This window comes from Manis pentadactyla, chromosome 7 (assembly GCF_030020395.1).
Source record: "Manis pentadactyla isolate mManPen7 chromosome 7, mManPen7.hap1, whole genome shotgun sequence".
In the NCBI taxonomy this organism is placed as follows: Eukaryota; Metazoa; Chordata; class Mammalia; order Pholidota; family Manidae; genus Manis; species Manis pentadactyla.
In genome coordinates this window covers 141485050-141499195 of record NC_080025.1, presented here as the reverse complement: position 1 = coordinate 141499195, position 14146 = coordinate 141485050, and the positions used below count along the sequence as shown (strand labels likewise).

The 14146-nt window shown below is 39.1% G+C and overlaps 1 protein-coding gene across 1 annotated transcript in view; it reads right to left on the bottom strand.

Moving 5' to 3' along the window:
* The window catches only part of CNTNAP2 (contactin associated protein 2), a 1980972-nt gene that overhangs the window by 886197 nt on the left and 1080629 nt on the right, over positions 1-14146 (bottom strand). Inside the window, exon 11 of the mRNA XM_057504985.1 lies at positions 11977-12126. Coding sequence (XP_057360968.1) covers positions 11977-12126 — 150 coding nt within the window. The remainder of the gene's footprint in view (positions 1-11976; positions 12127-14146) is intronic.

The following is a 14146-nucleotide window of genomic DNA, read 5'->3' as shown; positions in this document are numbered from 1 at the left end:
GCCCACCAGTGGCAGAGAACATCCTCATTCAAACTTCATGTTTGTGCCTGTTTGACCCAGTAAGGCATCTGCGAGAGCAGAGGGGGTCCCTCTTCCTACCCCCAGGTCTCTGTGAAGTCAGAGGCAGTGAAGTTTTGGTCATAACAGTTGGGGTTTGCTGGAGGGACGGCACCACAGCATCTCTGCCACTGGTGAGGTTTACTGCAGGGAAGGGAGATAGAGGACCCAGATGCTGGGGAGGCTTAGGGAGTTTGGGTGTGAAAGGTAATGGAAATTATATAATTTTAGAGCCAGACTCTGAAGTCAGTTGATGTGAATGTTAGTGGGAAGGTCTTCGGCCTGAATTCCCACATCTTCACCCCTGCTACCCATACCTGAAAAAGACTGGAAATTTCACCAATAAAGATGTATTCTTTTTAGAGTCTCGAAGGCCAGAAAGCCTTAGAAAGTCCTTATTACTGTAAAATTCCCTTGGAGACTAGATAATAATCCTTTATTATTTGAGGAATAGCTGGTTACCAAGATGGGCAAGTGGGAACCCAATAGAAAGAGAAATTCTGGGGAAAGAAAGAGAATTTAGCAAAGGCTCTATCCGATTACAATGAACTGTACTGGAACAACTAGTTTATTTAAGTCTGTCATGTTCTTCAAAAACTTAACAATGGAAAAAGGAAAAAGAAAAAGCCACGCACCAGAAACAGCTTACTTCCTAGTTTAAAGGGAAATGTCTACCTCTAAATGACTACTAAAAAGAAAAACAAAGGAAGCAGGCAAACAAACAAATAACAGACTAGCAAGTATCAGGCCCTGGATTCCATTTTGGTTTTGTTTCTGCACATATAGGAATATTATTATTTTAATTTTCAGCACTTTAAAAAAATAAGTACTCTGCAATCATTTCCTCTATTTGGCCATAGTTATGAATGCAAACAGAAATACCAACTTTATTATGAAAAATCCCAAACGTCTCCCTGATTCTCTTTAGCTTTCACTTATTTGTATCATCCCAGTAACCCCGGGCTTACCCTGGGCTCACATCTCCTTCCTGTTTGAGCATCAGAATTGGCTGGTCTAATTAGGGGCCAGAAACGCCCCTCTGCTGAAGCCATGGTCCCCAAACTGTCCCAAATAATCACCAAATATGGGGAGAGCACCGGCATGAGTGAGGCCTTTTCTGACTGATGTGGGATTCGTACCGGTAATTTTTGCAAGGGACTGTGGCCAACCCTGTCTCTGCTGTTGGCGGTGCTCTATGCTCTGGGGCTCTCCTTACTCCATCTTCCTTTCTTCCCTCTCTCTTGCTCAGACGTCAGACCTACTCCTCCTCTTTTACTCCTTTATCCTTCATTGACAGCTTGTCCAATAAATCTGTCAAATGTATAATTCTGTCTTAACATCTGCTTCTTAGAATACCTGAACGGACATTTCGCTCAGGAAAAGAGAATATAAATTCCTTCTTTTTTTGTTAAAGTATTGTACAATACTATACTCATCAACTAAACTAGATGAGATAATCTGTAGAAATAATTATGTCCTTCAAAAAATAACTTGAGATATATCACATTTTTGCACCAAATACACTGGTTAAAACAGTTTTAAACTTTGGTCAATTTTTTTTCAACTTCCAAACATTTTTGATATGGAAAATATTTTCTAAAAGATTCACACAGAGAAATCATATTTAACTTCCAAAATTGTAGAATAATCTATATTATTTCTATAGTCAGAACAGTATGTTCTTTCAGTCCAGTGGTTTTAAAGTAGCAAAATTAATATAAGGAGAAAAGAATGCAGAAAGGTGCCTGTGATAAATAACCACAGGGTTAAGACAATTCTTCCAAGTAAAAGGGTTTTATAATTTCATGACTTTCTCCTTTGAAAAACTACTTTAAAAAACTCCGTCTTAACTGAATATTCCCAATGCAAGTCAGTCAAAAGAGCCAGAGAAAGACAAAGGAATGTGGACTATCATAATAATTCTAAAGCTAATTAGCACAAACCCTAGCTCTAATCAAATTTAACTTTTAGGAGGTATAAAAATGTCTTTGGAATTTGAGGCTATATAATAAATACTTTCTTATCTTGAACAAAGAAACAGTTTCTGATGAAGTTAATGTATTCAATTTCACTGTCCAATTCCCTTCTTCTTCTTTGCCCTTTTCTTTTATGCATAATTGGAAAACAAACCAAAATTGCCAGAAGTTATTTGGGAATTGGATTGTAAAAGAAATGTATCTCTCTTTGTTAATCTTCTTTTAATGGGAAAAAATGGCTTAAAATGTATTTTTTAAAAGTGGGAAAATAATTTGCATAGTACAACAAACACTGATCTATTTTCAGGGTAAGTAGCTGTTTTTATATCATCAAATCCTTTTTTTAACAAATTAGTAACTGACAAAGTGTCTAGGTTAAGTCATATAATTAAGGAAGTACCAACTCTTGAATCTGAAGAAGGAAAGAACAGTCACATATGATGAATCAGAGTGATAGAATAAAAGTACAAAGGAAAAAAAGTCACCAAAAAGTTAACTGGTAGGTTTAGAGGCAAAGAAAAATGAATTCTAATTATTATATGTTAGCCAATCCAAGGCAAATAAAATAACAATTTATAAGAATCTCTAAGGTTCTCAGTTGTGCTTTTCCTCATTTCTCATTCTGAAATTTAATAAATTGCTAGTCAGTTTGTCAGAAAAAGTTGAGTCTTGCCATCAGTACTAAATTAGTATTCCAAGAGAAACATATTACAAAGGTAAGATGGAACACCCAAGTATTTCAATATTAATAAATGATGTTCAGCACTATGTAAGTGTGGATGATGGTTAAGTTCAATTTTATTTTTAAAAAGGCAATAAATAGTTTATCTCCCCAAGCTCAGTATAGTTGGCCCATGCATGGAGCAAAGACCAAGAGGGAAAGACTAGAATCAGGCTGTACTTTCAAGCTGGAAGTATTCCACTAGGAGGTTATATGTGAACTATTATTTTTAAAATGCATTTATATCATAGCACTTGCTTAGCTCTGAGTCAGTGTCCTCCACTTGGCTATTTCTGAGGGGCGCTGTGGTTCCCAAATGAGAGACTGATGAGAATTTTAGTTTACCAGAGCTGCTTTTCAACCACTAGATTCTTAGCCCTTGTTATACCCCATGAGCGATGCATCAAAAAGAGCATTTGGCCAAGACTTGTAATATTTGGGAACCGATTCAGAAGCCATCCAGGCAAACCAGGAGAGAAGATGCAGGAACTGTGAAGGGATGTGTGGCGGGGTGGGGTGGGGGGTTTAATGGTCCTGCTAATTTCAGGGGAGAAATGACAGGTCACTGCATGGACAACAAGACCCTCAGTAGTTTATGATGCACTGGGCAGAAGAAAAGCTGTAGACTCCTTGATGATAGAGATTGTGTCTTCTATTACATTGGTAGTGAACTCAGTAGTTATGATACACAGGTTGGAACCACAGTGTAGAAGGGGAGAGAGAACGGATGGAACAGGGGAATGGTAAGCTTGTGGCTTTCTGTCAGGCAGACTCATGTTATCTTTGACTACTTTTGTAGCAAACCGCCCTTATCCCATTCACCAGCAATCTTGTTGGCTTGAATTCCAAAAATGTATTCATTATTGAACAATTCCTTTCTTTCTACTGCTAAAACCTAGTTTATCTGCCTTTTTCTGGATTATTGCAATGGCTCTGATGTGCTCCCTCATTTGACTAGTCTTTCCTCAAAACAGCAGCCTGAAAGACCATTGCAAATTTAAGTGAGATCATGCCATTCATGTGTTTCAACCTTCAAATGCTTTTCCATCTCCCTCAGAGTAAAAGACCCTTCACAATCCAACCTCAGACTGCTCGCATTCCTAAAGCTATGCTGGTCTCCTCTTCTCAAACACCCCATGGGCTCACACATCAGAAGCCAAACAGCCAATAATATCCTTGCCATCTTACACTTACATTCTAGTGGAGGTTCTGACAATAAACAGTCAATGTGACAAAAGTGAAGGATGTCAAATAGTAGAAAGTGAATAAAATAGTAGCACAGGAGGGAAGAGAGCGGACGACATCGAGACCAGGGGTCCTTGCTGGGTGGGCTGGGGGCAGCTACCTCTGGAGCTGGGGGGTGTGGGTCAGCTGTGCTCCTGGAGAAGGTGAGAACAGGGCAGTCTCTAAGGAGAACCACATAGAAGAGAAAACCAGAGGAAAGTAAAGAAATAAAACCCAAATCCATAAAAAAAAAAAAGGAAGGATCTAGAAAATCAAATATTACACAGGCAGAAGAAACGAGATCAGAGGTTGTGGGACAAGGCAGGAGTGAGGCCTGACGGCAGGGGTGGGGGCAGGAGGGAGATCTGGGGCTTGGGGAGAGGCTCTGAAGCTGAACTGTGGGGGCCGCAGCACTGTCGTATACCTTCACTAAAACTTACTGAACTGTACGTTTGAAATAGGTGGATTTTGGCATACGTAAAGTTTTCTTAGTAAAAAACTAAAATGGAATTCATAGTTTTTGCTCTCATAGTTCCACGTGTTTCACCTTCAGGAAGCCATTATTTTTACTTTATTTGTATGATTCTCTTATTAATGTATACCTACTCTAAGCTCCCTCGGTGAAAAGAGAGAAGCAATAAAAACAGGTAATGTTCGGAAGTATAACATTAAACAAAATAGAAAAATAAGCATGTAGAAAACTTGGAAATTATAATGAAAAAAATGTAAAAGCAGTTTCTGGTTTGTACTCCTTTATCTGTATATTAAACCAGATATCTGAGTACAGTTTTATTTGATATCTTGAATCCAGGATATATAAAAGGGCCCTGTGATGGTTAGGGTTATGTGTCACCTTGGGTAGGCTACAATGCACAGGTATATTCAATCCAACACCGATCTCGGTGCTGCTCTGAAGGTATTTTCCAGATGTGGTTAACATCCACGATCAACTGACTTTAAGTTCAGGAGATTATTCTTGAAAATGTGGGCCTCATTCAACCAGCTGAAAGGCCTTTGGAGCAAAACAGAGGTTTCCACCAGTGGAGCTTAGAGTGGGTACACATTAATAGGAGAATCATACAAATAATGTAAAATGATGACTTCCTAAAGGTGAAACACATGGAGCTATGAGAGCAAAAACTGAATTCCAGGAAGGTAGAGACACCTTAGTTTTGGTCGTGGAGTGTCTTCAGCATTCACAGTGATGTCTGAGTAACACTAGGGAATCCATCATCTCTTTGGACATGAATGAATGAACACACACCCAGTTCTATGTCAGAAAAAAATAAATGAAAACATCACAGCATGTTTGGAAGGAAAGCCCTAAAGATAACCAAGGATTTGAAGAATCTGGCCTAGGAAAAGATAAAAAGATCTACTATTTTTTCAACTAGTGGAAAGAAAATTGAACATTGTTCTAATAACGGAGTTTAAGGACTTCAATCCTTAAAGTAATGTCATATTTGTTTTCTTTTGAAGGCTTTTCTTCCAAGAACAGGACATTTGCCCAGCATTTATATATTTAATGTACAGAAGTAGCTCACTGCCAGTAAAGGATCTGTCACAGAACCAAGGATATGCTCTTGAACTTTTCTTATTGTTTTAATATGAACAACTCTCTGAGAACATTGCATTGTATCTCTGATTCTCAGCCTATGTTCCACTGTTCAGAACATGCACATTGTACAAAACTCCAAGACCAGCACAATGAGACATTAGGATGACACCGTGTTCTTAAATAAATGTGATTGTGGAAAGGTCACTAAAACTCAAATGAGGATGAGAACAACCTTGGGATCTTATCTTCTTTTTATGGTACTCTTTTGTATGTATGTGTGTGTGTGTGTGTGTGTGTGTGATTGTTTTATTTGCAGCATTATCATTATCTACAACTAAAATGTTTAATATTTTTATTTCTTTAGTAGAAGTAGCTTCCATTGTACTACAAATCAAGGTCAAATTCCAAATTCCTCTGTTTCTGCAAATTTCCAGGTTAGCCAAAGCAATGGGGTAGAGAGATACTCTCCCCTTGTCTTTAAGTATAGTCCTGTTCCTAGTGTTTGTTGATTCCAAGATATTTTTGTGTCAACTTGATTGGGCTAATGGATGCCCAGATAACTGGTAAAATATCATGCCCGGGTGGGTCTGTGAGGGTGTTTCTGTAAGAGATGAGCATTTGAATCAGGAGACTAGTAAACTGTCCTCACCCATGCAGGTGGGCACCATCCAACCCTTTGAGCACCAGACAGACAGCAGGATGGAGGAAGGGCAGTTTGGTTCTCTCTTTCTGAGATGGGACGTCCATCTTCCTTGCCCTTGGATGCCGGAGCTCCTGGTTCCTGGGTCTCTGGACTCTGGGGCTTACACCAGCAGCTTCTGGGACTGGGTCAGACCACTGGCAGCCCTGGCTCGCAGGGACTCTCACGGAGTCACGCCCCCCGGCTTCCGGGCTCTCTGGCTTGCGGACGGCAGACTGCGGGACTGCTGGCCTCCATGACCGTGTGAGCCCGACCCCATAACCGGTCTCCTCCAGTCTATGTATCTATACATCTTACTGATTTTGTTTCTTTGGAGAATCCTAACTGGTGCAAAGTCTGGGCTGTATGCTCTTTTTCTCCCTCCGCATGTTAGTTCTTCACACACGGGATGCACTTTCATGCCGATGATTCTTTTTCTTGTCATGTGCGGTTTTGTTTTGTTTTTACACAAAGCCTCCTAATATCTATCAGTGGGTAGTTCTCACTCACCATAACCAAGCATGGGCACAGAGTTCTTGCAGAAATATTTTTTATTAATTTCCTTAAAATTCTATACACAGTCCTGCTCTGAGGTCAGAAGGTCATGAGTAGAAATGTGGCCAGCACTGCTGTTTTTATCCAATAGTATGAATCTCCTTTAAGTATGACTTGCCATCAGTAATTAAAGTATGGTGACCAGAGACCACTTTAAGTGACCAGAGAAAAGTGAAAAAAAAATTCAAATCTATTAAAAATGGAAGGACATGGCATGGTATAGTAACATTAAGCAAACAGAGTTCTGGAGCAAATTACTTCTATCTTTTTATGGAATGAATTGTGTCTTCCAAAAAGGTATGTTGAAGTCCTAACCCCTGGAATTTGTGTTTGTGACCTTATTTGGAAACAGGGTCCTTGCAGATGTAATCAAATTAAAATGAAGTAATAATCTGATCACCTAATGGATCCCTGATGACTGGTACCCTCAAAGAAGAGGGAAGTTTGGGCAAAGAGACACAGAGAAGAGCTCCCTTTGAAGATGGAGGCAGAGATTGGGGTGATGTGTCCACAAGCCAAGGAATACCAAGGGTTGCCATCAGCCAGCAAAAGGCAGTAGAATCCAGGAAGCACCCTTCCCGGGAGGCTTCAGAGAGAGCAGGCCCTTGGTTTCAGGCTTCTGGCCTCCAGATCTGTCAGAAGGGAAGGCTTTTCATGACTGACTAGTGGTGTTTTAGGTCATGAAGGAAGCTTTTAGGCACTTGGAAGGTGTACGGGGCTGGCTGTGTTTTCCCCTAATACACAGCTAAGGGGCATGAGAACTATTAACAACCTTCCTGATCGTTCAAATGAAACTACTCTCTATAGATCCATATTTAGATTATGTGGCCAGTCAGCTATTTAAAATCCATGCTCCATTTCAGTGAGGACTGAAAGGCTGTGTACAGGTAAGCCTGTATTTCTAACTGGGAAAGGATGTGGCCTTTTATTAAACCTTATTAACCCCATTCCTATCACACTCAGGCAGCTCCCCGTGCCCCCCTGTTCCCTTGCCACCTCGGCCTGATTGGGCACCTTGTTAAGAGCTGCTTTCCCCAGTGCGTCCCTCTGAACTCCCCTTCCAGTAAGACTGCCTCTGAAGCTCATTGCCTCTGCTTCAGTCCACAGCTCCTTTCTCATTTAAAGGAGAACAATGTGGATAATAAAAATACCAAGTATAACAAAACTTAGAAGCTGAAAACTTTTTCTATTCTCTCATAACCATGAGCTTTGGCCTATAGTCAATAAATGCATTTAATTATTTTGTGCATTAGTCTTTTGATTATTAGAATTAATGAAGCATTATCAAAAGGAATTCTGGTTGGAAGGTAGAGAAAAAAAATAGCAGCAGCTAAAATAACTTCCGTTGAGTAAATATCCCAGATGAGTAATCTCTTTTTCTGTTTAGTCCCAAGAAAGAACAAAGCAAAAGAACTCTTAGTGCTTAAACATCTGATCACGAGACCTGGAGAGAAGAGCTGAGACCCCTCCTGGAATTCGCAGGGGGCAGCGCGGAGAGACGAAAGCGTGCTGGTGTGAAACAGCGGTGCCGCGGCTGCCAAAGTGGCTGCGCGACCAGGACCTATAACTGCAGAAGGGGCAGAGTATGGACATATTTCAGGCTCTGCGATTGAGTCCATGAGGGCAGGAAGCCTGCACTTCAAGCTTGCACCTACCAAGACATTTTTTTTTTTTCTTTTGACTGATTTAGGTGAAAGAAATGCCTTGAGTGAAAGAGAAGCTGGTGAGAGGCTTTAGATGGGCTCTCGGTCTGGAATGTGAACTCTTCCTTGGAAGGCGCTGTCTCTGAGTCGGTTAAAAATCAGACTCGAGATGAGCTGGACAGGCACTGAGCTCTTAGCGCTCCCTAGGGTCAGACCCTTAGTTTAGCAGGTTATGCTGTCTAAGGTTCACGAAACAGATTCTACTGCCTTTAATAGAGGGAGAAGGTAAGATAAATTATTAATATGATCTATCAACTAAGTGAAGCCATGATCCTAAGTCAGGTGGATATGAGGCAAATGTCATATTTTAGAACCAAGTCAACTCTTCTTTTCACTATACTTACATTTCTTAAGATGTTTTCACTGTGATATCTGCAACTGACTTTAACTTTTGCAGCACAAACGGTATGAAGTGTGTGTGCATTTCCGTTTCCAGCCAGAGGCAGCTAGCATTGTCACCGGGCAGCCACGGGCCGGAGGCGGTCCTGGGCATTATCTCAGAAGCACTGCAGCCTTCCCAGAGGTGACGGTGACCAGGCCAGGATTTCTGCGAGCTATTCCTCTAGTCAACTTACTGAATGCCAAACTGGACTTCCTTGGTGAAACCAGTGGCTTGTTAATTAGAATCAATGTTAGATAAATGTTAGAAAGGAGATCTCAGTGGTGAAAGGAAATATTAAGATATGTAATTTGGCAAACTGTCTTTCAAAGGTATTTGCAGCCTGTGTGAAGATGCTGTAAGACTCTGAAGGCCTGTGGCCTAAATCTGGGAGATGGTTCTGGAATCTGGATCACTTTGTGATCCTGGGCCAACTGTTAGCTTAAGAGGCTTTCTGTTGTCTGGCACTGGCCCTGAGTGTAACTGAATCCTGCCTCTGAAATATTGCTGCAGTTGCCTGAAAAGAACATTTTTTTTGAGACGTTAACAAGTCAGAGAGATAGAATTTGCTTGAAATTACAGAAGACTTTCTAGCTTGCTAATAAAAATGCTCATTTAATAAATGTCTGTGCACCAGACCCTGGCCTGGGCTCCCTTTCACTCCTTCATGGTGGCAAAGCTGTAAGAGATTAGCTCATTCTCACTTTTCACTTTTCAGTGGCAGATGCTGTCTTTCAAAAAGAATCTAAAAATCATGCATGCAAATCAGCTAAGGTAGATCTATAATTCTGCTCCTCAGATCATCTGTGCCAGAATCACTTGAAGTTCAGAATTCTTCAATTCCTCCGCATCCTGCATTTTAAAGTTCTAGGAATGGGGCCTGGGAATCTGAATTATAACCAGTTCCCTAGTGATTCTCACACACTCAGAGAATTCAGCTAATGAAGATCTAACCAGAGAAGCACCATGGTCATTTGCTAACGGCATTTCCAACGCAGACCAAAGCCCCGAATGGGAGGAAACATGCCCCTTCACACTGTGTTTGGAGAACAACTTCTGTAAAGTGACAGTAAATAGCACACTATGAAGTCCTCATCTCCTATGAACTCTACGCCATAAATTTGTGGTTGTAGTAATTTGCCTACCCACCTAGGCAGATATACACCAAACTTGCCGTGGGCATTCAGCAAGCTCATCCATGACCAACAATATTCCACTGATTTTTGGAAGGGTAGAAATTATCAATAGCTCTCCAACTGACTATTGTGATCTATTTTCTATGATGACAGTGAAAACGGGGGGCCAAAAGCCCATCATTTTAAAGACATTTTTGGAGGAAAACCAGTTTGGCTGTTGGGTTGCTTTTTCTCACATCAATGAACCCCGGTTTATTTACTCATAAGACATCTTGTCTGACTTTCATCCACTCATCAAACATTTATTGAGAACCTTTTTAAAAGCATGTCATTTTAACTGCCAACAAACACCGTGGAAGATTAAAGAAAGACGGGCCTTCAGGACCTTTGTCTCTGAGCTGTCACCTACTGTTACATCATGATGCACAGGGGGACACCCCCTTGTATAGTGGTCTGAGGTCTTGAATTCATGTTCTGGCTATAGACTCAGTGGCAGGTCAGTAAAGCTCCTAGGACTTCTATTTCTTTTTTTAGACAATTGGGAATAAAATGCTTGCCTTACCTATTTTACAGAATTTACTCTTTCATTCATAAATATTTATTAGTCATCTACTATATTCCAGAAATTTTACTTGAATTTTGGAGGATATAGCAGTGAACAAAATATACAAGATGATGTACTCAGGTAAGCTTATTCTTAAAAATATATACAAATAGAGTGACAGAAAAAGTGCATATTTATATAAACAAACAGATATGTGAATAATAATAGACATATTTTATGAGATAAGTATGTATACATGTGTTTTTTTAAATAGATACCAAAGCCTTTTCTAAGGATGCAATGCATATTTTTAGATCTCATATTGTATGATTTAGGACTTGGATGAGAAAGGCAATAATCCAGTGAAATATATATTGAACTAAATAGCACACCTAGCACTTTAATAAAAGATGTTCCCATATCTCATTAATGACAAAAAAAAAAAGAATCATTTTCTGGCAAGATACATTCCACAAATTAGAAAATATGCCAGCTCCAGCTCACAGTACTCTTTCACATATATTAAACTCCTTATTAAGAGAATCTTTTTACTAATCTTTTCATGACTGAAGAACCAAGATACGTGTGCTGAGCTGGCTTCTCATATGAGCAACCTGTGGTAGGCAGCTTCCAGATGGTCCCCGAAACTCCTGCCTCCTTGAGTCATACCCTTCCTTTAAGTGTTGGCTGGATGTAGTGATTCAGTTCTAACAAATTATATGTAACAAGTGATGGGCAGTCATTTCCAAGGTTGGATCATTAAACAACAACAAAAAAACCACTTCGGCTTCCATTTTGGAAACTCTTGCTTACTGGCTTTCCCCTCCTCTGTTCCTCTCTCTCTTTCTCAGCCCAGTCACCCGTCGGACAGGCTCCCTGAAGAAGAAAGGCACCCAAGGATCTGAGTCACGTGGAGGAGAACTCAGCCAGCTGTCATCCAGGTGCACGTGCTTCACGGAAACAGCCCAGTGAAGGCTTCGGATGACGCAGCCTCGGCTAAGAGCTAGGGCACAACCTCCCAAGAGACCCAGAGTCAGCGAAGCCTTTCCAAATTCCTGATCAGAGTAACTGTGAGATAATGCTTGTTGTTTCAAAACACCAAGGTTTGGGGTAAATACTTACACAGCAATAGGTAACTTAATACTTAATCCAAGGACCTGACACTTGCGGACAGTATTACGAGAATGAGTGGATTCAGAATCTCCTGCTTTATACTCTGAATATTTGAACTCGCCTAGAAGAATGTGGCAATATCATATTAATGCCTTTATCATGAAGAAACGTAGATTTGCCACTCTTAGCTCATGGACTGCAGAGTTTGGCTGCGTTTTTCCTGAGATTTACTGAGTCCACTAAATCAAATATAAATGTTTCATAATTAAACTTCTTTAAAACTCCATATTTAGTAATGTATTCATTTACGAATAAAAAATGGTAGTCTTACCTCCAAAAAAGTACTTCTCGCCAGTTTTAACTTGAAGTGGACTATTAGTTCGAACTGCTGATGCCTCATCGCCGTCAATGGTGAGAATAGCGAAATTTTCCTTAGCGAGAAAACGAACCTCATGCCACTGTCCATCATTCAACCCAGAACCTGGTAAGTACAAAATAAATGTCAATTTATTTTCTTAAGATGCTTTAAAAAACAATTTTTAATATCAACAAAGTCAGAACTTTATAAGCAAAAATGAATATGTTTTCATCTAGGAAAATCCAGTGTTACTTACAATTGACATCTCCTCTTTCATTAACTTCCTAAGTGGTTCTATCTCCACTGGACCAAATAAAATATAATATAACCCAATCAAGTAGGGAGATAATATTAATGTGCCATTGGGGTACTCAGGGAAATGACTGGAGTGAATGAAGTTGTTTGGGAGATAATGATCATCAATTTTAATTTAATAACTTACTTTCAGGTTAGCTTTATTAGATGCTACTCTCAGATAAGAAACTGGGTTTATACCTTTTATCTAATATCTCTGTTTTTAAAAACTTTTTTGTATTGATCTCTTTCAATAACCACATTTGCCAAGTAGAGTTTGTAGAAATTAAGGACTAAAAAATAAATGTGTGGCTATGTGCAGTTATTTGTGCTAGCTGACCACTATAAAGTATAGAATATGAGACTAGGATTATCTGATCATTTATAAACAAGGTATCTTTATAATGAAGTATGTTATATTTATGTAAATAAAAACAAGTAAATCAACATCTCCCACCCCTAACAAACACATGTCACTGTTCGCTAGTACAAAGATCTTTGAAAACAGAATTTAAGTTCTCCATTAGACAGACACCAATTTTTAAGTTTCTGTCTAGTTTGTGTTCATTTTACAAAAAAATTAGAAACTTCAGGAAAAAACAGAAAAGCACAGCCATTGAACATGAGACCTGGAAAAAGTTTGAGAAACACACACAGAGAGAGAGAGAGAGAGAGAGAGAGAGGAAAGTCTAAGGTCAGAGTGATTTTCTTTGACCTTATAAAGACCTATGCTATTGCAAAGGGAAGAGGTTTTGCTCTACTGTGCTCCAGATAGAATAATCTAGAATCCATAGGCAGAATATTTATACTTGCAGATATACTTCAACTTCACAAAAGAAACAGAAGCCTAGCAAGTAAAGGTATCCAAAAATGGAATGAGAGCAAATCAATGATGCACAGATAACAGCCCCAAGTCTTCAATGAGAGGTCTGCAAACCACAGCTTATAGACCAAATCCAGCCCCTGCCATCTGTTTTTGCACAGCCTGAGAGCTAAAAATATTTCTTACATTTTTTAATGGTTGAAAAATACATCTTGAAAAAGAACATTAAATTACATGTGGAAATCATATAGAATTCAAATTTCTGGGTCCACCTAGTTTTATTAGCATACAGCCAAGTTCATTTGTTTATATATGCCTTGCTCTACAAAGACCAGAATCAAATAATTGCTATAGAGACTAACTGCCTACAAAGCCTGAACTGTTTAGTCTGTGGTTCTTTACAGAAAAAGCATTTACCAGTGGTTGGTTTACAGCATTAAAATAAATCGTACTTTAAAGAAAAATTAAAGGCCTGTTGGAGTTAGAATATAGTACCATATTTGAAGAATTAGCTGATATTAGTATCAATCTATGGTAAATATCATCACAAATAACCACCTGTTAGGTATTTTTTTTTTTTAGGATTTACAAACCTTGATTTAATAAAACATATGGAACAGATTTTATTTCAATTGAGGAAAACAGAAAATCCCTACTCTAAAATAATTAATATTAAATAATTTCTAAATAAGGAAATGTGTAATACATATGAATATGCTTATAACGTTTTCGTACTGTGAACTTAACAAAGCAAATGTAAAGTCTTATTCCAACATTAGAATCAGTCAGCTGTCAGACAAATATTAATGTTTACTGAAATATTTTCTTCTCAAATGGGTTACTTTTGGGTACTCTACAGAACTGATGAAGGACAGACCACATTTTTCTTTAAAGTACATAACTGGGTTTAGTGTTGATTATTCAGAGAGGAACATGGTTTTAATTTTGATTTGATTTTTGTTTTTTCCTTTACAATGTGAATAACTCTGTTTTAAAATGCAACTTTGTGGCATGGATCCCAAGGAC